We start from the raw sequence: 24,995 nt of genomic DNA, 5'->3' as shown, positions 1-24,995 counted from the left end.
TTTGACTGCCAACTTAGGGTCAGAATTGGAGTCAGGCTGCAACCAAATTAGAAGAACCTGCAGTGAGAAGTGGGAAGAGAAAGTTTAATAGCAACTTGCAGGAGGGAGATCAGGTAAGGCTATGAGAGATTTAAGGACTTTATTGCCCTTAATGATGCCATCTTCTCTCCAAATGACTCTTGCTCAAGTGTAGCTTCCCTCAATTAGTGGAGAAGAAAATACAAAGATTTCAGAGACAAGTGAATTACAAATAGGTTCTGGTTTGATTATTTATTAAGGAAAATGCATTGAGGTATTACTAGTTAATACCACACTATATATTCCAGGGATACAGTCATCAGTTTCAAAGTGGAACATGGGTATGGACTTGACAGAAAACATATTCTAGAAGGAAATAAATCTGTGTACATGACTTCAGAAATGATATCTTGTTTCTTATTTACCTTCTCCATAATGCCTGGTACATCAAGGCAAACACTATGTTAAAGTCTCAACTTGACTTCTTTTCACTCTGTTTGTTTGAGGCTAAAAGAGTTTTCTGCAGTGGCTACTTATGCTCACATTATAATATGTGGTGCCAAAATATATTCAGAGGTTGAATTTTACTCTTAACCATTTCTGATACCAACACTGGAGAGCTGTGACTCTCAACACAAGAATGAATACCAAAACCCCTTGGTGTCCTGACAAGATACAGGAAACTCCACATCAAGTAAGGTGCTGATGGGCTGAGAGCTCTGAAATGACGTTCCTTTGCCCTCAAACTATTTCCACCAACCATTCTTTAGAAGCAGTGGCATTATTAAGGTTACTAAATGTCTATAACTTGAAGTTACTAATTGACAACATAAGGGATATTGATTATTTATTTGATTGTGGAAGTTGTCACCAATAACCTGTAAACCAAACAGGCACTTTTCCATCGTTATCTCACTTGATCTCTTGGCAGCATTAAGCATAGTTAGCCAGTTCCCTCTTTTTGGTCAACTCCTTTAGCATTTTTGATGCATACGTGGTATTCCTGCTACCAAACTGATTTATTCTCTTTGCCAGTCTCCTTGCTGATTCCTCCTCTTCAGCTCAACTTCTAAATGCTGAGTGTTCCAGGACATAGCATAGCCCCCCTCATTCCCCTCCTCTCTACTTCTCTCCTCTCTTCTTGAAATTTTGTCCTCTGATGCTTTCCTATGGCAACATGGCTGTAAATATCACTTCTGTAATGGCCACCTCTATGTTTTCAGCCCTGTTCTCTCAATTAGACTCCAAACTGGCATGTTCTACTGCCTATCTGACTTACCCTCTTAGATTTCCAATAGGCATCAAAAATTCAATGTGATTAAATAGAACTCTTGATTTCCTAGCTTCAAATCTGTTCTTTGTTCAGCTTCCTTCATTTTTTTTGGTAAATGTCACAATTTACCTATGTGACCAAGCCAGAGATGGAGGAATCATCATTTCTCTTTCCTCCACATCAGATCAGTCAGCAAATCTTGCCAGTCCTGCCTCTAAAATACACCTGCTTCTCTCCCACTCCACTGCTATGGCTGAAGTCTAGGCCACAATCATTTCTTGCTTGGATTATTGTGATAACTCTTAACTGCAATTCTCTGACCTTTCTTTCCTCTCCCTTTCATTCTTCACATAAGAGCAGCCAGAGTGATTAAAAAAAAAAAAAAAACCATAAATTGGACATTGTGACTTCCCTCCTTAAATTGTCTCAATGGCTTTCTACTGCACTTCAAATATAATACAGACTTTCTTTTCATAATCCATATATCTATACATATCTTGTCTCTACCTAATCCTCCAACTATTTTAATTTTCCAGTGCTTCACTTTCTTTCTGTTCTCACAGGAACCAGGTTTGCTATACTTTTGACCCTCCATGTGTATTGTTATCAGAGTTTATCTCGTTACTTATTTCTTTGATTTTTTAAAAAATTGTCTTCCCCCATTAGGATGTAATATTCATAAGAGCAGAAGCTTATCTATCTTATTTATGTTCTGATTTGGGAAAAATAAGAGGGGTAGCTGAAAACACTGTCTTCTCTATTTTCAAAATGGTTCATAGTTAATGCTTTTGTAGTAGCTTGCTGTTTTAGACTTTGCAGGGAAAGTTAAAATTATGGCTAGAAAAGTGACTCATAGGACTGACATTATAAGTACATAAAATGTGAAACCGATAATTTTGGTTTTGGTGACAAATGCCCTTGTTTCAATATTTGTTTCATTGTCACCATGCTCTGAATTTGACCATTAGTAAATATAGGTAGGATGGTGGTAGGGATAGAGTGAAAAAGAGGATAAAAGTAAGCAACATTGTTAAGCTTTTTGGGTTCATTATATTTTAGTAATAATTAGGGAGATCTTTTACTCAGTGACATTTTTAATAGAGAAAAATAAGTGGGGAGAAGATGAGAGCAGTAAATTCCAGATGTGTTCGGTGAAGGACAGAGGCAGAGCTCTCTTTCAAGAGAAAAAGAGTACAGAAAAGAGAGAGTAAGAGAGATTCTGAAAGTTTCACCTACATCATATTTAGTGTTAAATATACATGCAGCTATTCAGTTATGAAACTGTAAATCAAAAACAGTCTTTGCAGAATATACTTAAAATAACAGTTAATGTCATATTTAGCCAAAGTTTTAATTATGTTCTATTTATAAAAAGCAAGCAATTTCCAAATTAATGAGACATTGATTTTTATTTTCTGGTAACAAGGTGCCATATTTTGAAACTACAATTTATAATGCACTGTGAAATGGAATAGTTTCTATGCCCATGAATTCTGTCCCCATTTTTTTGTATAAAGTCATTGTCAGAATTTTTGTTGATTTATTTTAATTCAGAAATGTGGTCATTATGATGATTGTTCCAGAATTTGATTCATTCTTATTAACGTTCTGTTTTTAAATATATTCCATTTTTGCTTGCAATAAGTTATTTTGAATGAAGCCAATCTAGTGAAAACATTGTGCTCTGATGGTCTTGAGTGTCACTCTTGAGTGTCACTCTTGAGTAATCTTGATCTTAACCTCCAGTCAAGCCTTCATTATCAGCATTCCATAAAATCTCTCTCATCAAAGTTACTTACAGTCTCCACATTGCTGTATCCATCTGGCAATCTCAGGTCTCATCTTTCTGAATTTCCCAGCAGCATTTGACACTATGGAACATTCTCTCCATTTTGAAATTCTTCTCTTGGCTTCTGCATTTCTTCAGTGTCTCCTTCTTAGTTTCTTCAGCCAGACCTTCTCCTCTTCTTTGCTGAGTTCCAAATTATGGGCCACCACAGAGCTCAATTCTCAGGCACCTTCTTTATCAACTATTCAGTGATCTCAGCCAGTATATGCGTAAAAACTATTTATATTCTGATGATTTCCCATAGTTATAGCTCCATCCCCAATCTTCCTCTTAACTCAAGATCCGAAACAGAATCCTTGATTTCTACTCTAAAACCCACTCTTCTTTGTGAGTTCCTCATCTCTGTGAATGACAATGTCATTTACCTATTTTCTTGGTAAATATCTCTGCAATTATCTTTGTCTCATCTTTTTCATAGCCTACATGTAGTTTGTGGTCAAATTCTGTCTCACTTCAATTCAAAATATATTTTAAAATGCCCACTTCTTATCAACTCCACTGCTACCACTCTAGTAAAAGCAGCCTCATTGTCACTGAGGATGGAACAGCTGCCCCTCTGCTCTTCTCTCTGAGGTCCTCCCCAGGGTCTATTCTCTACCTTCTAGATTGAGAGAGGCTTTACATATGTCAGATCTTGACTTGTCCTTCCCAGTTAGAAATACTTTATGACTTCTTACACTTTGGATGAAATCTGAACTTCTCTGATTCCTAAGACCCCAGAAACCTGTTCCTTGTCCTGATAATCTCTTCATCATCATCCTGCTACCACTCTCCTTGTGCTCCCTACTCTCACCAAAATTACTCACTTCCTGTTCTTTGAAGAAGTCCAGCGTGCTAGTACTTCAGAGCTCTTGAGCTTGCTGTTCTCTCTGCTGTCTCTCATTACATCATGTCTCTACCCACACGTCACAACCACAGAAAGGTTGATTTCTCAAACCTCTGTAAAATATCAGACTCTCTCACTCTTTACCTTCTTGCCCTAGTTTTCTACATAGCCTGTATCATTAACTGAAAGTATATCACATATTTAAAAAAAAAACAAACATACGATTATTTCTTAGTTTGTTGATTGTGTGCCTTCCCTACTACAATATAAGCTTTATAAGAGCAGGGACTTTGTTTTGCTCATTGTTTTGTTCCTGGCATTTAGCTCAATGTCTGATACTTAATAGGTCTACATAAATATTTATTGAATTAAAGAATGAATGATTTATATTTAGGAAGGGAAGAATTGTGCACATGTGATCTCTGCAGGACCTCACAGAGAGATGTCAACATGGTGAATAATGATGGTTATCTAAAGGTCATGCTAATAGGGCAGGTAAAAAAAAAAAAAGCTTGAGGGTGACTGGCTATATAAAAGGAACATCCCTCTGAGATATAGGAGCCTGGATTGTCACTCTTCCATGCACCAGAATATACTTTGTGGCTTTCTGAAAGTACACACCCCAGACGTCTGCCCCAGATGTTCTGATTCAGAGGTTTAGAGTGAATTCACACTAATGTAGTTCTTTTTGGTTGAAGTCCCCAAAAGCAGAACTTGAGATAGGGATTTTGGTGCATATTATTTACTATGAGGATGCTTACAGGTAAAACCTGTTAAAAAGGGAGGAACTCAGAATAGGGAGCTAGAGGGAGCTGAGCAAGAATGTGGTTCCAGGAAATCTGGCTTTGGCCTGATGTGTACAGCAAGGCTCTGTATCATAAACTACACCATAAAGTTGTTTCCTCCCTGAGGTAAGAGACCAGTATCAGTCAGTCATTGATCTTAGGCTGACTAAGTGTGATGAGGTCACTTTCCAAGTAATGTAGCTCTCCTCCGTGGAGGGCAATTCTCTAGAGTGGGAGCTGAGAACCATTAGCAGTCAACACTCACAGCAGCTGGAGGAGGCACACTGTCCCTCCTCCATAGAGAAGGGAAACTGGAAAAACCACCACAATGTTTTCTGCAGTTGGATAGAAAGGGGCTAATTGTTCTGCACAAACATTCATTCATTCATTCAACATATATTTATTGTGGTCAGTTATGGGCCAAATATATATACTATCATTTGCTGAGATTTAATGATAAACAAACATAGTTCCTGAAGGATAGGGAGAAACAGAAATATTCATCACATAAACATGCAGTCATAATGAGATACTTACTAAATTATTCCAAATAATTAACTGAAGCAAGATTGTAGAAATAAGTCCATGATATTGTATAAGTAGGTAATGGTTTCCCATAAATTGTTTTTGCTGTAACTCTTAGAAAGATGGTATAAATTCTTTATCATAGAAATCATTATCTAATACCACCTGTATGTTAATCAAATAATTATCAGGCATTATTTGAAAACTCAAATAGAATTAAAAATATATTTCAGCCTGGAAACCATGTTAGTGTACAAGTCCTGTACTTGATCATTGTTCAAAACACAAGATGATTTTCTCTTAATGGGAACTGAAGCAGAGAAAAAGTAAGAATAAATTTTTTTTTAAATGCAACTAAAGTCTTGGGTCAGATGCTAATTCTTTTTGTCTTTTAGACATTATCCCCCTTATTCCTCTCCATGATTGGCCAAGCAAGGCAAGAACAAGAACTAGAGCTGTGTGTGAAGCAGAATCTTGTTATCATAGAATATTCATGTTCACAGACTACTCACAATCTGCTGGTCTCTGTGGAGGCTAAAATTTCATTGGTGTTATTCATTTGATATGAAATATTCACCACTATAAGACTGGAATAACTATGTTTAAAAATAGCAACATTTAAGGGACAAAAAGAAACTATCTGAATACATAGATACAGTACAGATCATTAAATTCCAAGCAAAATTTGATAATTCAGCACTGGGGGTAAGAGATACCAAGAAAGTACAAAAGGAAAACTTGTATTTATACGTTAAATTATTAGAAAGAAAGACACAAAAACTTTTAAAATGACCAATAAATTGGATACCATTAAATATCCACCTATAGCTCCTGCTTTTGTCTACAACTCTATTTTCATCTTTTAAAAACATCTTTGCATAGTGCTATGGAAGCTATTGTCCTGAAAAATAAACCAGTTAATGAGCAACATAACAGATGTCAGTAAAATAGTATTTCTTAGTTTCTTTAACATAGAACAAAATTTCAAAGAAATTCTGTTGAAATTCTGAAGTGTCACCGAGATCTCTCTTTAGGAGAATGTGATGCCAGAAGAAATAATAAGGCTTATTTTCAATCATTCTGTTCATACCTCAAATCCCTGTGGTCTTCCTAGACTCTCCTTAATGTGTTTCCATGCAACAAGAATCTCTGACACAGACACACTTGTTGCCTTGACATCTGTGGGAGCAGCACTGGGTTCTGTATGAAGGAAAACAAAACAGAGTTATAAAAAGTTTATGTCCATCAAAGCATTGCACGTGAGTCTGTCAGGTGTTAACTTCCTCTTACCTTATTTTTGAAATGAAGGGCTGTGGTAGTTACAAAAAACACAACAAAATATAAAGGTGATTCTTTTGGATTTCTATACTTGGGTCAAGTCTCATCAATACCTTACCAATGACAAATGACAAATCTAGCAAGACAAGCAAAGACATTCATCCTTGGATCAGCTAAGACATTTCTGGGGAACTTAAATTTTCTGCCAATCTAGCATAATGCCTGTAAAAATAGACTGTGGCATCAAGGTTTACTTTTTTTTTTGTTGCTGCTGCTGTTGCTTTTTGCCTTAAAACATTTTTTTTTTTTTAGCTATTTATTTACCTTTGGGTAAGTTGTTTTATCTCTTTCTAAGCCCTAGTTCCCTCATCTATAACATGACTATAATGAGAGTATTTATCTCATAGATTTAAAGGTTGGTTTTAATTAGAATAGTGCATATAAAATATTTAGTACTGTGCTTGGCGTTAAATATATTCATTCACAAAATACCATATTATTTTATTTTTTTATTCTGTGTAGGCATAAATAGTATCTAAATTTCATTAGACACTTTTTGTTGTTCCACCAGAAAACTACATTTTTATGATTATATAAGGAATATGCTATGAATCATGATATTTAAATGGCATGCATTGACTTTTAAGACAGGTGCAGGTGGAAAAGAAAGTCCCTGAAGGGCTCAGTGCTGTGGCTCAAAACCACCTTTCCATTTGTTTCTACATTCAGTGACCTTTCACACTAATTTTTTTGAAACACACAACGTCTGACTGGCATCCATCAAAAGGTGCACTTTATTCGAGCCTGCACTTGATGTGAGGAACAAAATATTTCTAGTGTTGACACGGTTGAATCATAAATACTGTGTCACAAACACACGTTAAATGAAATGGCAGAATAAAGGCCATACATTAGTTCAAACAGTTCTGTAAAAAGTCTATTAAAAATTTCTACTCCATAAAAATTGCAGAGATTTTGGTACTAACCCCTTATCACTGATTAGAGCTCAGCTTCATCTATGAAATTTTTGTTTTGTTTTGTTTTCTTCAATTTAGGGAACCATATAGCAAAGATTGAGTTCTAAATAAAAATGTTAAAAGGCAACATTGAAGTTATAATCATTTTCTGAGGTGTTTCCTTTTCTAAAAGAAGCTAGTCATACATGTGTCTGGAATACTTTTATATATTATTAATTGAAATATATCAGTCAAAAATATCTAGCCTGTTATTGCAAAAGGAGCCTGCAAAAACTTGGTTGGTCCATGTTTGCACCAAGCAATTATTTTCTTTTGTCCAAACCTTTGTTAAAAACACATGCTATAATTGTGTCATCTCAGAGTGCTTTGGTGAATTCACATTAATTTTTACACAGAAGCTGACATTAATTACTGCCATGGTATAAATTATAATTGTTCATTCTGTCACCTTTTGAATTTTTTTTTAATTATTTTCCTTTGCTCAGCGGTTTCCCTCATCTCACTTTCCAACTCCCTATTATTTGTGCATCTATCCAATTTAAAACATGCATTCTGGAAAAATCTTCTATCTTATTCTAGAATTCTGATTACCAGACTTGCAACGGACATTTTTTCCCCATTGCTATTTAGTAGGAGTTAAAATTCTTGATTTTGCAAGTAAATGAAAGAATGTTGATGTTTTTGAGGTGTGTACAACTTGATCTCTGGGATTTAGGATACAGTTTATTTGAAAGGAAACCACACTTTGAATATCATTTGCTATTCAGTAGCAGTTTTACTTCTCTTCAGAATAAATGCATTGCAGAGATTTGTGTGCCAAATGCTTTCTTTCAACTTTTATATTGCTGAAGCAATTACATCTTTGTCAAAGAAGATTGCAGGGGGATAAATAACTTCAGAAGCACAAAACATGTGGTGGGGTAGCAACCTTTCCCTATCTCTTTATCTCCAAAGAAAGGAATTATTTCTCTATCAACTTTCAGTACTACTGTACAAGTTTAAGTAGTTCTCACACAGAAAGCTTAAAAAATATTAAAGTAAAAGTAAATAAAAATGTTCAGAAACCTGCTTCTCAAACAAGCACCTTAATTTTTATTTAAAAGCTCTAAGGATTTTAAATTAGGGTCATATCACACCTACATTTCACAGTTGCATTTTGGGGAGCTGCATGTTATAATTTCATATAATTGAATGACAGTGAATCAATCAACAAGAATTGAAGAGTCATTTTAAATCGTTTTTCACCCTCTTAATCTAATCAAGCGTGTCCAGGCTTGGCCCAGAACAGCTTTGAATGTGGCCCCCCAAAAATCTGTGAACTTCTTAAAACAAGATTTTTTTTGTAACTTTTTTTTTCTTTTTTTTTTTTAGCTTATCATCTATCATCATTAGTGTATTTTATGTGTGGTCCAAGACAATTCTTCTTCTTTCAATGTGGCCCAAGGAAGCCAAAAGATTGAACATCCCTGAGTGGTATCGGAAGTTGATCTATGTTGACCTGAATTAGGAATTTCAGCATGTAGAAAGAGTGACCTCAGTCAGATTTTCCCAGAAATTTTAGTATGTAATATGTATACCCAAGTGAACATTTTCAACTAGGTCAAAAATTGGTCTGCAGAGAGAAGTAATTAACTGGATCACAGAACATCTAGTTTGCATTGAAACTGGCCATTTGTTTTGAGCATCCCACTGTAACCGATTGATGAAAAGTTACAACTAGAAAGGACTCTAGAAGTCATTTGGCTCCAAAGTCACAAATGCGGGGGCAGTGGGTCTTTAGTCATGTTTTGTTTGTCTACATCATGTGTTAAATTAATTTAAGCCAACATTTGAAAATAAGAATTTTGTTGGTGGGACTGTAAACTAGTTCAACCATTGTGGAAGACAATGTGGCGATTCCTCAAGGATCTAGAACTAGAAATACCATTTGATCCAGCCATCCCATTACTGAGTATATACCCAAAGGATTATAAATCATGCTGCTATAAAGAAACATGCACATGTATGTTTATTGCAGCACTATTCACAATAGCAAAGACTTGGAACCAACCCAAATGTCCACGAATGATAGACTGGATTAAGAAAATGTGGCACATATATACCATGGAACACTATGCAGCCATAAAAAAGGATGAGTTCATGTCCTTTGTAGGGACATTGATGCAGCTGGAAACCATCATTCTCAGTAAACTATCGCAAGAACAGGAAACCAAACACCACATGTTCTCATTCATAGGTGGGAACTGAACAATGAGATCACTTGGACACAGGAAGGGGAACATCACACACTGGGACCTATTGTGGGGAGGGGGAAGGGGGGAGGGATAGCATTAGGAGATATACCTAATGTAAATGACGAGTTAATGGGTGCAGCACAGAAACATGGCACATGTATACATATGTAACAAACCTGCACGTTGTACACATGTACCCTAGAACTTGAAGTATAATTAAAAAAAAAAAAAAAGAAAAGATGAATTTCTGGCTTCTCTTGCAGGGGGCGGGGGAAAGAAGACGGTATGAAGCCTAAATTCTTGAGTGTTGGCCGATGAGGTTTAGTGGTGGACTCCCTCAGTCTGGGCGTATGCTTCTACATATGCCAGAGTTCCTACTACTCCCTATTATCTCACACAAGGAGTACTTTATTATTTTTATTTCTTACCTCACTCCTATGTGCTTTGGGGTAATGGACCTGTTTTAAATCCATGCTGTCATTTTGCAGATTAGAAAAGTAAAACGTACAGAGGTTGATTTATCCATACTCTGCTTTTAGCTGTGAAAAAGCTCCAACTAGAACTTGGGACTCAGATGCTCTTTCCTCTGTTTTTAAATTGGCATAAAGAAAGAGGCTGGCTCATTCTTCACCTCCTAGAGTCCATTTTGAGTCACAGAATAAGTTTTACAGAAAACACAGATAGTTCCTTCTTTTATTGCCCAATTGCCTCCAAATAACTGACAGAGGAATGGATAGAATAAGATTAGAAGTAAACAAAAAGACAAAAGAGATGAAGGGATCACTCAAAATACTAATAATTGCTATTTATTGAGGTTCTGCTGTGTTTCAAACCCTGTTATTAATTCTTTACATGTCTTAATTAATCTTCCCAACAACCATGTTACTACTACTAGCATTTTTTCAGATTAAGAAATCAAGGGGCAGAGAGGTTAGGCTACTTACTCAAGATCCCACAGCTGCTTAAATGTGGAGGGAGGATTTGAACACAGGCAGTCAGGCTCTGAGCACCACACTGTTCTGCTTCTGTGCCTATGTCTCTGTTATACTCACCTGATGCTTTTTCCTTTTCTATTTCTCTCTTTCCCTTTTTGCCCCTCCACATCTGACTTCTCTCAAGAATGTTTGTGTTGGGCTCCCTACTTGGGCTCTCTATTTCTAGGTCTTGTGAGAAACCATCTATATCCCCATTATCACCCGCTTATCCTGCCACAGGCTCACTATCAACTCCTTTGGTTCCTGTTTCACAGACTCCCTGGTAATTTTGAACCTCAGCTGCACAGCTCCTCCTCAGTCATGTCATATTCAGGCATCTCTGAAACTCTCCTGATCTCTAAATCACAGGATGTATTCTGCCACTCTCACTCCCATCTCTTACACTGGGGTAATTTAATAAAAGTTCAGAAACTTATTTCTGAGACTGTACTAGCATTCTATCTAGTGGAATCAAAGACTTAGAAGTAAACCTCTTTCTTTCTTTTTTTTTTTTTTTTTCCTGTTACTTGTGATGATATTAATTAGGCCATGGCTAACTCCTTCACTGTAATCTTGGGATATGTAGTAGACAGGCTGATTGATAGGTTTGTTTCTGTTAGATTAAAAATGTTGAACAATATTACCATGTTCATGAATTTAGATGATACATTTGTATGAAGTGACCTAGCAGCTGGAGTTCTTCATGTCATATTGGGGTATGTGCTTGTAATATTGACTATACACCTGACTTCCCAAGAGATCCCTTCCCAAGAGATCCCTAGAGCAACAGCATTAATCAAAAGAGAGTTTAATAAACTCCTGGAGAGAAAAGGTATGGTTTCATTATTTAAAAATTTGGTGAAGACAACTGCAGTTGAACTTTTATAGGCACTAATCCAAATAGATCATCTGGAAAAGACAGGAAATTATTTCTTGTATTTTACAACTAATATGTCAATTGATTAATTTTCAAGTTCACATAAATCCCACTGAGCTCAGTTTCGGCTAAGGATGGATCTGGAGAATAACACCTTAGGAATGTTAGGCTTTAATTTGGGCTGTGGTAGCTCCACTTGCAATGAGATAATTGTATATCATTTTCTGCAAATGAGGACAGGCTTTTTAGGTTTAATAAATATATGAGCAGGACATTTTTTACAGATAAGGCAAAAGCCAAGAAAATTAGAAAGGATAAAGGATCAAGCACATCACAAGTAAATAAATCTTTCAACCTATAATTAACTATATCAAATTTTCTTCTGTTTTTCCATTAGGTTTAATTGAATGCTCCAGTTCTTTTCATTTCTGAAGTTACGGTGAGAAGAACTAAGTGGAAAATGGGTATGTTTGAGTATTCATTATTTCTTGAAATGTGGAAGACAAAGCCAATTTAATGTTTTTATCTTGGAAAAGAATTATTTTTTATCAGTTTTACCATGCATTTTGAGAACTTATTTTGGAATTTCACTGTTCTTTTTATAACAAACAGAATTGTTTCCAAAATAAGGGTGTTGTATAGAATTATATCATACCCTAGAGGTCTGAAGCCAGGCTTAGGAAGGCCCATAAACCTTGCTTGGTTTAAATGGCAAAGATATTTGACACATGTACAGGGTACACGGATATCTTGGCAGGCAAATATCTGTCTTCTCCAGGGCTTATGTCAGATGCTGTTTGGCACTGACAGAGTCATTAAGGGTCGCTTCTCTTGTGGCAACATTGAAAGGTTAGCAGAAAAAATATTTGAAACTTTTTCTGAGAGTACTCTAGGGCAATACTAAACCTCAGAGTTGTGAGACTTAAGGTCATATCCCAAGTGATTTATTGATCAAGCATCAACATTTGTAAATGATGATTTCTTTGAAAAACATGTCAATTCAAGGTTTTCTCTAAAATAATGTAATTGTATTTGCATTCTGAGATACTTTTTTGAGAGGAAAAGAAAGGGATAGAGAGAATGGAGAATGCACATAAACACGTATAAAAGCATGTTCTGGGTATGAATGTCATCTGTTATCCATGTTCCACTGGGAAACAGGTTGAGAAGTAGTACTGTAAGGCGTGCCTTGTAAGTTTTTCTGTTCTATGCTTCCCTCCCAATAACATAAATTCTGGTAGCTGCATTTGACATTTTTCTTCCCAGCTTGGTGTCGGCTGTGAAAAGGTGGCTTTTTCACAGTGCTTAAGGCATGTAGCTGTAATCTTGAAAGGAAGAGGAAGAACTAAGCCTGTAAACGGAAATAGAAAGGCGGTCTCACTCCTCTTGATCTTTACTGTATCTAAGAATGCGGAGGGATTTTGAGGTGATAAACAAGTGGATTCGGTTAATGGAAGAATAAGGAAGCAGGATTTGTCTTATGGAGAAATACAATCTAGCTCAGATTAGTTGGGCTTTGGGCAAGAGTGTAATGATAAAAGACACACTGTGAAGCTGTCTGGACGTCCATAGACACAGAGGGGAGAAACCTGCACTGGCAAGAGTCTAAGAGTGTAATACGTTATTTTACAAGGGCATTACAGGCCTTTCCTCTTTTTAAAAATGGTTTAATCTTGGAAATGCTCACTCCTTTTTAAGTAAAGCAAATTGTGAAGTGACTAAAAAAGGATGTTGGTTTTCCCTTTTTATTGTATAGCAAAAGTGGATCTATTATTACTATCTGTACTAAGACAATTGTTAAAAAGAATATTTTATTTTATTTTAATCCACTTACTAATTTTTTGAGACAGGGTCTCACTCTTTCACTCAGGTTGCAATGTAGTGGTGCCATAAAGGCCATAGCTCATTGCAGCCTCAAATTCCTGGGCTCAAGTGATCCTCCTGCCTCAGCCTCCCAATGTGTTGGGATTATAGTAGGCGTAAGCCACTGCTCCCGGCTAAAATGATGTTTTAGAATATAGAATAAATTGACAGAGTTTTAATTTTAGATTTGTACAGGATTCCAGAGATGTTCTATTTTGAGACCTTCATTTTTAAAGTGGAGGAAGCTAAGCCTCAGAAAGTTGAATAAACTGCCCAAGATGGTCTAGTTAGTGTGATCAGATTTGAACTCAGGTTCCGCTAACTCCAGGTAAATGCTTTTCTTTTCCCTTGTCCTGCCTTTCTTGGTTGACACACTCTAATGATGCTAACACTTTACTCATATTTGCATATAAAGTTCCAAATTTGTGAACTTAATTAGTGAGTAAATGCCAAATACATGCTTGAATTTCATTGTGAGAACAAAGGGCTCTGTCCAGATCTAATTTGCCTAATATATTTTGTATTTCAGTTGACTAAAATAAATGAAGTGTTACATTACTATGAAATATGTTACAGGAATAACCTCAGTGTCTTTAAAAGAAAATATGCACGTTTTCTATCTAGCTTGAAAGAGAAATCTCCAAAGGCAAGCCATTTCAAGTTTAAGAAAACACAAAGTAAAAAACTCAAGGTGGTTGCTATAAATTAATTTCAAAGCAAAGGTTGACAAAGAAATTACAAAGCTGAATTTCTTACAGGCAGCACTGTTGTTACTATAAAAAGCATGTTCACAAACTTCTCCAATTAATCTCTCATGTGACCTTTGATGCTATATAATTGATAATTAGGTTCCAACATTTTAAAAGGAAAAAGAATATGCACTCCTGAATAACACATGTACTTCAAAATAGATCTTTTGAGCAATAAATAATAGAAAATATCATTATTGTATACATTCCTGATGAGGCAGTATAGTATAATAGTTAAAAAATGTGCTTTCCAGTCGTATAGACCTGGTTAAAATCCTAGCTCTGTCACTTACTATCATTTCTTGTAACTGTCACTTACTGGTGTGAATTTGAGTATGTTACTTAACCTCTCTGAGACTCAGTTTCCATAAATGTAGATTAAGGCTTGAGATTCCAATTTCATATTTGATTTTAACCTTTACTTTAGGTAACATAAGTAACATGGCCTACGGGCTTTATCTGAAAACACCTCAGAAATCTGAGATGCTAAGTGCAATGAGTATCTCATCAGAATACCTATAGTTCCTTGCCATTACTTGATTCTTCACTTCCCTGGCTATTGTTATGCTAAGATAAACTTTCTGATTCTGCTTTAAAATTTGGCTCTATATTACAAAATTATGAGGCAGCTTACTATTGAAAAGCTACATCTTCCATAAATCAACCATTGTCTTTGTTTTTTAATATTCACATTACTATATTTATATCCCCCGTGAAGCTATGAGCTTCATGGGAGATACAATTATTAATCATGAATAATACTCTTGAGCTGTTCAAGTCCTGCATGTGGGCACAGAGGAAGTATAAAGGTTAGTTTATATTTACCACACTGATTGGGAGGGTAAAATGAATGCTGCCTTTGATGGAATATTTTCTCAGTCATTTGTAAATTTAGGAAACATAAGTCTGTTTTTTCCTTTTCTCATTTTTTTCCCCATTTGTCAGGTCAGTTGAAATCCTACATTTGAATAGAAGAAGGACTAAGAAGAAAAGCTGCTAACTTTAAGAGGCTAAATCTATTATTATACTTTTCTCACCCAGAAAATTGAATTTTTTTGTTAAAACTTAAAATAACTCAGGATCTTTGATGTAGGAAGCTGGGTTTCCACTGTAGCTCTACCATGTATTAAGCATAACCATTTTTCAGTTTACGCATCTGTAAAATAGGTACATTGTCTACTTGGTACTGCCTACCTATGAGTTCTATCTTGTGAATTAAAGATGGTCATGCCTGTAAAGGCAGCATGTTATACAAAAATCAAGGAGTTAGTGGTTAGACAAACCTGGATTTAATTCTCAGCTACAAGCAGTGTAACCTTTAGCACGTTCTGTAACTTTTCTGAAAGTCAGTTTCTCTTTCTACATAATGGAGACAATAATGTCTATTTCATAAGATTGTCATAGGATTTCATGGTGTGTTTGAAAAGCTTGCAAGAAAAAGGCCTGTCTGAAACTTCTTTATTAGTACAGTGCTTTATGCATAGGGTTAGAAATATTTATTTGTCACATAAATGAAGCATTTATTTAAATCTACTTTACATATATATTGAAAAAATATAAAAGTATCTAAATTTCAAACCAAAGATGATTGGCTTAATGTCCACCCAGAGAAAGGGATATACTGCAGGGATTACCAATATTGTTGTTTACGTGGATATATGTTTGCCATATATTGTTAGGGTGTGAAAAACATAAGCATACGTGGAATAATCAACTTTTAATTTAAAAAATTAAAAAAGGTTGGAAAATATATATTTGAAAAGTTTAGTGAGATTATGAATTTCTTTTGCCTTATTTGTATTTTCTCATATATGTACAACAATATCTGATTATTTGTATAACAAAATAAAATGTTAAATAAAAATAATAGGAATAAAAATCTGACCTCCTTCAGCTGAACAGATGACCACAATTTGACTAAAAGGCCCATCTCCTTTATTGTTATAAACGCCAACTTTCACTTCAAAGGGAGTAAGAGGAGGGACACTTTCATCTCGATAAATGAATTTGGAAGCTTCAGAGGATGTCACCATTTTTTCCTTCCAGCCACGTGTTCCATTGGGTCTGAAAGCCACAATATAGCCAAAGCCTTCCCCATTCTGAAACTCTTCAGATACTGGCTAAAGAAGAAAAACGTAATTAATTATCATCAAAATGATTGATTAAAAATCCACTTTCTCCAAATTCTTAATTTTAAAACACGTATAGATAACTAGAGAAAGGGAGGATCTCAAATCTTTATACTACATTGGAAGCCAAAATAGTACAATCACTTTGGCACTTCTTTGAAAGTTAAAAAGCTTTAAAGGTAACAGAAGAAAAATTGTATCAGTTGAAATGTACAAAAATCTCAAGAGAATTGAAAACTTTTGAAGTGGAACAAATTTGCTCCAATTAGTCATGTATATGAAATGAAGATATTTGGATTAACATGTTGGGGAAAACTGTCCTATGGTCTGGTGGTTGGGAATATCTTGTCATTGGTAATGCTCTGCAGAGCCCTTTAGACCACAAAAGTAAGATATAGTAATGTTAAAACCTTTTTTTCTAGTGTGCTTTGCAATTGCTTTTATGGTTACTGACATGAAAAAATTGGACTATGGTATTCAAGAAGCTTCTTGTGCTATATGGCATAGATTTAAATTGTTACATGGGCTTCAACTGCACACCATAGAAAAGAATAATTGTGATTGACCAGTCAATGTGGAAAAGTTACCAGCCACTGTCTAGCACAGTGCTTCACACACAGTAGATATGCAATAAATATTTGCTAAGTAGATTTTTTTCCTTGAATTTTGTTATGAAGAAAAGCCATGTATTAAGTGGTGGAAGAGAGACAAAGCCCATTATATGAAAGCTTACATGGAAAGGCAGTTCCATGTAGAGAAATTTCGTCTCAGCGAAGGTCAGCTATTGGAAAGTTAATACCTCTATAGACATCAGAAACAATGTATGAAGTTTTATTGAAGAAAAGGGGGAAAGGACAAAAAAAAATAGGACAGGTGATGTGCTCATGGAATAATTCTTACTGGGAAAAGATATCTCTGTACACTTTCTTATTGTTCTTAGAGATTATAAAGGAGTTGCTCTATTTGCTGTAACAGACATTTCCATTTCTGTATATTCTAAGACAGATTCCTATGAGCTACATAATTATATTTAATAATAAGGTTATTTAACATCGAAAAAGGAAGGTGGCTTCATGGAGAATAAATGTACTCTTCACACCCCCTCCCCCTTCATCTCCACAGTTTTTCTTTGACAAATGATACTTTGGAGGCCATATGATGAGATACACAACGTAACACAAATTTTGTAATCAAAGTCACAATTCTGTTTATTAGGGAAAGTATGTAACAATGCCTCAGTTTCATGATTTGTAAAATGAAGAAAATCATCCCAACTAATAAGATTGTTGTATGGGTTAAATGAGATAGCCTGGGTAATGTGGCATTTATTCAGCAGTGGTTAATTCCTTCCTTCCACCGGTTTTAGCCTCTAAATGAGTCAAGTGGACTGCTTAATCATAAAATAATTAAATCTCACACTAAGCCTAAATCTCACACTAAGCCAAACAAACACCTGAAGTACTTTGTGAGAGGATGTGTTTTTCTTACCTCCCAGGCAATGACTAACTCATGCCTTCTTCCACTTCTTCCGCTTACATTGGTGGGCGCTGTCTTCGGAACTGTGGATAGAAATGGGTGGAGAGTGAGGAGAATAAGAACTCCCAACCTAAGCTGGATAAAATCCCGAAATAAGTCAAAAGTTTGTTTGAAGTCAGATGGTCATATTAAAGATTAAAACAAAATATTGGTGACAGAAATACCCTGCTTTCAAATCTATGTGGCAGACTTTGATATACTTTTTTTTTTTTTTCATGACCACTTATTGTACCACACCTCTTGAAAATGCTCTGTGGTAGCAATTTCTAAATTGATAATTAACACTATAGCTAAGAACATCTAATAATGATTAGGTAAATTTTGTCCATACAATTGCTCACTTTTCTCCTCTTTGCTAATGATACGACTCTTTTTTGTTATCCCGGGGCTTGCAGAGCCACTGAAAAATCCACAGGTCAAGATTAGCATTACTGCCTTACCAGAACCCCCAGGAAGCTCTAGTATTTTTTTTTTTTAAACCTTAGCAACAATTCCGTGTAGTGAGAACCTACTTAAATGAATAAACATTTAAAAAAAAATCTGTCAAGAATGAATCTCTCTGCAAACTGCAAAAGTTATGGGCAACCAGTGAAACTTTTTCAAATGAATAACTATTAAAAGAATAAATGTGTCAAAGGAATAAATTTCCCCTTCAGTGCACCAAACCACAAAATCTGCAGTTGAAAGGGAACATTTTCAAATGACGAACTTTTAAATGAAGAAAACTATTAAAAGAAATCATTTTCCAGGCTATGAGCCTGCATTAGCAATTTTACACTTCAGCATTGCCTTTCTATTCCAGCATATCGTTTTTAAACGATATTGATATACTCATAAACAATAAATTCACTCCTATCTATTACTTACTTGGAATGAAAGGCTATTAATTACTGGTAGATATTCACACAGCCTTTTATACACCAGAAAAACTGAAGTGGAATTTATATACTCCTGGGAAGGAAAAAAACAAACAAACAAATTCTCCTTGGGCCAGAAAAGAGGGTGAGCAAACCTGTGAATATATAATTGGCTCAATTGAAATAAATAACCTTTATTTGTCGGGGTCTACATTTCAGTATCCTTTGGCACTTTTCTCCGTGAACACAATTCTCTTGCTCAGGCTTCTGCAGCTGCTGCCAATATAGGATTATGCAGCAGCAGTTACCAATCTTTATTCTTTCACTGTTACATACATACTGAGGATTATTCATATGAGGAGTTCATCTCATGGATTCCCTCAGAATTGCATGGAATTGGATACCCTTTTTTCTCTCTTCCAAGAAATCACATGGAATTCAACTGAGAAAAATGATGCAATTAGAGCAATATCTGTAAATATGACCTAATTTATATGAACAGCAAACAAATCATTTATTGAGTTATTAGTAGTCATAGTTGTGGCCACATGTAACAAACTGTGACATGTCAGTATGCCTTATCACCATGTCTGAAAAACCACTGTTATGTAGTATTAGTCTAAATTTATTTTCTGGTCAATGTTATAGGTAAGACACACAAGAATGGAGCTGGTTTAACTGTATATGTAAAAGGACAGGGATCCAAATTTTCAAATATTCCCTTTTTGGCTAATCTCAGACTTCTGAATATTGTGACCATCAAAGCACAGTAAAATAAATAGTGGATACAAGATATTAATGATTTATTGATATCATGCCATTACTGCTTCTCTTAGTAGTATTGTTTTTTAAAAAATGTATACACACACATAAACACACACATACACTCTTCACATTTATCTCTGAAAACTCACATTTAAATAACATCATGGGTAATGTATACCAGACCCAGTACTTCGTCCATTAAATTGAACTAAATTTGTACTCTAAATTTAGGGCTTTGGATCCTCTTCTTTGAGGACATCATTCCTAAGATTATAGGTTTCTGTGGAAAGAGTAGGCATTGAAGATTCTTTTCTACTTTGTTCAACCCTAAAACATCATCTAAAAACAAAAAAATGATGCTCAGAAACTCTAGATTACAGTTTTACAGTAGGCTCTAGGCGCTCCAGTGAACATCTAGAAGCCTATTTAAAAGATATGAATAGAATAAAACAAAGTAACTATTTGAAATCAAAACTGTTGAAGCTTTTGTCGGATTGTTTCACGTCCATTGATACTTTCTTATTTTTAAAAAACAATTTACCAATTTGGATTTTTCAAAGTTTTAACTTTGTGAGTAAAAAATAAAAAACAAGTGAACATTTTGGGGAAAATTTCCATTTTGAGAAACTAAGAAAGCAAAAGCAGGCTTTCTATGATTTCATTCACTTCAATTTAATTAATTTTTTGAAAGTACTCTGTGATTTCAATTTTCAACTAATGATCTAAGTTTTAAAAACATTTATTTTATTACTTGAAAATCAGATCCTTGAGGTTTTCTTACTGCCTCTAATTTATTTTCAAGACAAGATAGCCCATCTTCAACTTAACGTAAAGAAATAAGATCATCCTTGTCTTACCCTACCTCCAATTTTAATGAACAATAACTGACAAAAGAGGCATTATGGCTCACCGTGTTTCAACAGCATATGTGTATAAGTAACAGCTACTCAAATTTTAAAAAAAGTTTACTAGATATAATTGGATTCACTAATGGAAAACTTTAGGTTGTAATAGCTTCATCTCAGGCAGTGTTTTGTTGTTGTGGGCACAAGATTTGAATTGGGTGCTCTAATTCCAATTGGCTTAAATTTCCTAATTACATGCAGCTAATCAGTGAAACCCATGTACATTCATTTTCTTTTCAAGTTGGTGGCACACAGTTATTATCTCTGCACTGATGGAGTCCGCTGGTTTTAATTATATCCCTTTATAAAACAACATATTCGTGATCTGAAGGGATTTGACTTAATCTTTCGGAGCCCTTATGGTGTAAAAGTTCTATCATCCTTGCTAGAAGCACAAAATTAATATAATCAAATATCTAATAAATGCTTTCACTGAGTCCAGGGAAATACTTGTTTACCTTAAGACCAAATATATTTTAAATGTAATTAATAAAATTTGAATGCAGGATTAAGCAGCTAGACTCTTTTTCCTCAGTCAACTACTGATAAATGTCATGAGCATATTAGCTTAGAGAATCAAGTTTATACATATGGTTAGCAGGTTTAAGTCTGATTCTTCTGAATTTCTTTCTGAGCAAAGCTCCTCCATAAGCAGATAATGTAATTGATACTTTGTCCACAAGCTACAGATGCCTAGCTGTTTTAAGTCTTACCTGGCATGTTGAAATACAAACTCATGTCTCTTTTCCTCTTAAACATTGAAAACATTCTTGGAAACACAGAATGAATAAAATATAGTGTACTACCTTAGTTGAACCACGCCAGAATATCAAAGAACTTCTCAGTAGGTTGAACAAACTGAGTCACACTAATAACACACTTTAATTAGCACTTAACTATAATAAAACATAATGAAATCATTTACCAATCTTTTTTTCCCTGAAAAATTTCCACTTTACAGTAAGCGTTTACCCCACTCATTGAAAAATATAGCTTTATTCGAGACCTGGGACAGGCCATGTTTTTGGAGCTTAATGGTTGTCTGGCAATTGGTTTGGAAAGAAAGGTGCCAAAGAATGAAAAGAGGGAAGAGAGGGAGTTTATATAGCAAAGGTGGAAGTCAAGAGGAACATTTCAAAAATAATATTTTTTTTTCTACTCAAATTGCAGTATGTAGCACAGGAATATTTCCATTATTGATTCTAACTCAGGCTTAGTTTACAGAAAGAGTTAAATTGAAGGAGTTCCCCTTGCCCACCACCCCACCCCCACGCCCTGAAAAAACCAATGGTACTTCCTAAACAGTTTAAATAATGCTTTTATTCTTATTAGGGTAGATAAAGTGGTATGTACAAATGGTGAAGGTTTTCTTGTGGGAGTGAGAAGTGCGAGTGAGAAAGATCTAGGCTTGAATCCTAGTTCTACCACTCTAATTGCTTGACTAAAAATATTTTTTAACCTGTATTTCCATTGTCTCATGGAGACACTAATTATACCTGCTTCTTAAGGTTATTTTCATGATTATTCATCATGGTACCCGGAACTATAATCAATAAATATTATTTAATACTATTATATGTTTAGATTCAAAAAAGAGAAAGTGGTGAAGTCTTCTATGAGAATTGCTGAAAGTTCAGCATGAGTCTATGCACACATAATCTTGAAACAGAATATCCTTCTTGGATATTCCAATAATATTGTTTTGGTAGTACCAAAGGAATTATGCTTTCAGTTTTGCCATAGCTTGTTTCAATCTGCAAATCTAGGCAAAATAGCTATTTGAATTTGTGAAAGAGATTGCTAGGATATTTCAGGAAATGTAAGAATTTTCTGATTTATAAACCTCCTTATAAGTAGCAATAGTCAAGAAGATAGGAGGTGAGTGTATAAAATGAATGGTATTTATCTCAACTCATATTCTCTTTGTTTATATGGATTCACAAGGAACTAAAAGCGAAGAATAGGTAAAATAATCTTTGTATCAGATTTGTTGCTAAAAAGGGGAAAAAGAAAAGGCAAGCAGAAATATATACAAAGCTAATTCACATACCCCCAGATAAAACTAATCCAGCCCATCTTATAATAATATTCCTTTGTGTCTCTTCCATAACTTTTGAACTCAAGGGAATTTTGTTAAGTCACCGTCATGGACAAGAACTGTGAAAATAGAAATGTCAACAGAGCAGGATCCTTTGTAGGAGTCAGAAGGTAATATACAACTTAAGAAATTGTAAGAGGAAGTTAAACGGCTGTTTTCTGAACTTGGAATGAGTCACATGTAATCTCAGATGCTAAAGTGAGAATGGCTGAAGAAAACGGGTCTCGTTACGAATTAGGGAAACCAACTTTATGACTCTTTCTCATTGCTTGCCTCCAACTCATATACATACATGCGCAAGTAATGCTGTCTTAAAACAAGGTTGTCAGTTTAGAAGGTGGATTTGCTATAGCATCTCCCTCCAACCCCAGCTGTCAATAGAGAGGTGGGGATATTATTTCTTCATCAAGGTAAATAAGGAGAGGAGCAAGACAACCACTACAGAGAAGTTCAGATGCTTACTGATCATGCCTTGTATGGATACTATTGAGCCTCAGACTTTTCTAGAATACCTCAATTTCATACTGATCTACTTGAGGAAACTCAGGAGAAGAGGCCAAAATAGTTCCTGAGAATATCGTTTAATTCTAGATTTTGGCAGGCTGGGAATGTGAAATGGTTACTGTGAACCAAGTGGTCATGAGGCTAGGTTTGAATAGGGTTGTTAGGACTACACCCAATAAGGCTGACTGCTAGGGGGCAAGATGTCTTCAAAGAACCCAATGCACCCCACAGGAGAAAAAAGCAGCATGTGGATAAAGGCCATCATGTAGAACATTTAACACCCATGTGAGAACCACAAATTGCACCATCTAAGTGGAAGTTTTTCTCCTTCTTGTCTGACCTGGAAAGTGCCAGAGCACAGCTAGAAGGTAGGAAATAAAGTGAAAGGAAGAAAGAAAAGACAGATCATAGCTATTGGGTCAGGTCTGTGCTGGGAAGGAATGGGAGAACATGGAATTGGATGTGAGATTTAATTTTTCTAATTAAATTAAACTGGAATTTTTAAATACTCGAAAATGCTACTGCTCTAGTACATAAAAGTGCTTAGGATTTATTTGAAACTGAGGTTTGGGATCACTTTAAGCATAGTGGAGAGCAATGGTGGGAGAAGAAGAAAACCTTTTTTTTTTTTTTTTTTTTAACCTCTATGGCTATTTACTGGCATTTGCATTTTCAAATGTAGAAAAAATATTGTTCCTTTTGTGGCCAGAAATATATGTGTAATTTTCCATTTGAGTCAGAAGAGAATGAAGGGATAGAATACAGTGTAGGAAAAAAAAAATAACTAGAAAGCAAAACAATTTGAATGTGTGAAAAAATACGTAACCATAGTCTTTCATTCAACACTTCTTTTTCTCTACTCCTTTTGCCTTGTCTATGCTACAAGAACCAAAGAAAATGGCTAAATGTTGAGAAATATAAAACCTCCTTACAGACAGTACTAATTAGATAAGAAGAATGAAAAAGCATCATAGGAAGGCCAGCTAGAGGTTTGCAAGGATGATTTAGAAGACATGCATGCTCTGTAGTGTGTTCCATATGCTAAAACGTTCTCTTGACTCTCCTGTTGTTCTAGTGGGCTGGATGATAGGGCATGATAGAACGCTGGCTGTCTGCAGCAGAGACTTCTCACAGTGAGGGTATCTTGGGAAGTTGACTGCAGAGCTGCAAGCCAAGAGACTGTAGGGTTCTTACTATATCAACAAACATGTATTTAACTCTGAAAATATTTTCTCAATATGAAAAAATACACTTTTTCATGATTACTAGTTTGTAAATTTCCATCTAATAAATTGATAACTCATTTAAATTAACAATGGAGGTGATATAATAAAATAGCTTCCAATAATATTGAGCATTTATCATGTGCCAGGCACTGTGCAAAGCTCTTTATATGCATTTAAAAATCTTATTTAATACAATGGTCAAAAGGAGTAGGTTGTGGTATCCCCATTTTATGAGTGAGAAATTTAAGCCTTAAATGACATACTTCTTGCCTATGTCCACCCTGCTATTAAGTGGCACAGTAGAACATTAATCTAGATAAAAACTCCAACCTTTCATGATAGGTGCATTTTTTTTCTTTAAAAGATACATACACACATAAGCCTATATGTATATTCATTCATGTGTGTATATATAATTCATTAAAATTTGAAATAAACTGCAAATATTGAGATGTATACCAATAGTTTTGAAGATAATAGAAATTTTATACTATAGAGAAGATCAGACCTTTCTGAATGACAAGGTACATAGTTAACTGTATCTTTTCTCCCTTTCATTTATCTTTTTTTAAATTTTTTTATTTTTTGAGACAGAGTCTGGCTCTGTCGCCCAGGCTGGAGCACAGAGGCATGATCTCGGCTCACTGCAAGCTCTGCCTCCCGGGTTTACGCCATTCTCCTGCCTCAGCCTCCCGAGTAGCTGGGACTACAGGCGCCCACCACCACGCCCGGCTAATTTTTTGTATT

The 24,995-nt window shown here is 35.2% G+C and overlaps 1 protein-coding gene across 1 annotated transcript in view; it reads right to left on the bottom strand.

Moving 5' to 3' along the window:
- CNTN5 (contactin 5) overlaps positions 1–24,995 on the bottom strand; it is a 321,942-nt gene that overhangs the window by 54,506 nt on the left and 242,441 nt on the right. The window contains exons 10-12 of the mRNA XM_011982695.1: positions 17,846–17,916; positions 16,114–16,348; positions 6,367–6,476 (exon numbers count right to left, since the gene is read on the bottom strand). Coding sequence (XP_011838085.1) covers positions 6,367–6,476; positions 16,114–16,348; positions 17,846–17,916 — 416 coding nt within the window. The remainder of the gene's footprint in view (positions 1–6,366; positions 6,477–16,113; positions 16,349–17,845; positions 17,917–24,995) is intronic.

Source organism: Mandrillus leucophaeus, unplaced genomic scaffold (genome assembly GCF_000951045.1).
Source record: "Mandrillus leucophaeus isolate KB7577 unplaced genomic scaffold, Mleu.le_1.0 Scaffold1059, whole genome shotgun sequence".
Classification (NCBI taxonomy): domain Eukaryota; kingdom Metazoa; phylum Chordata; class Mammalia; order Primates; family Cercopithecidae; genus Mandrillus; species Mandrillus leucophaeus.
This window is presented reverse-complemented; position numbering and strand designations above follow the sequence as displayed.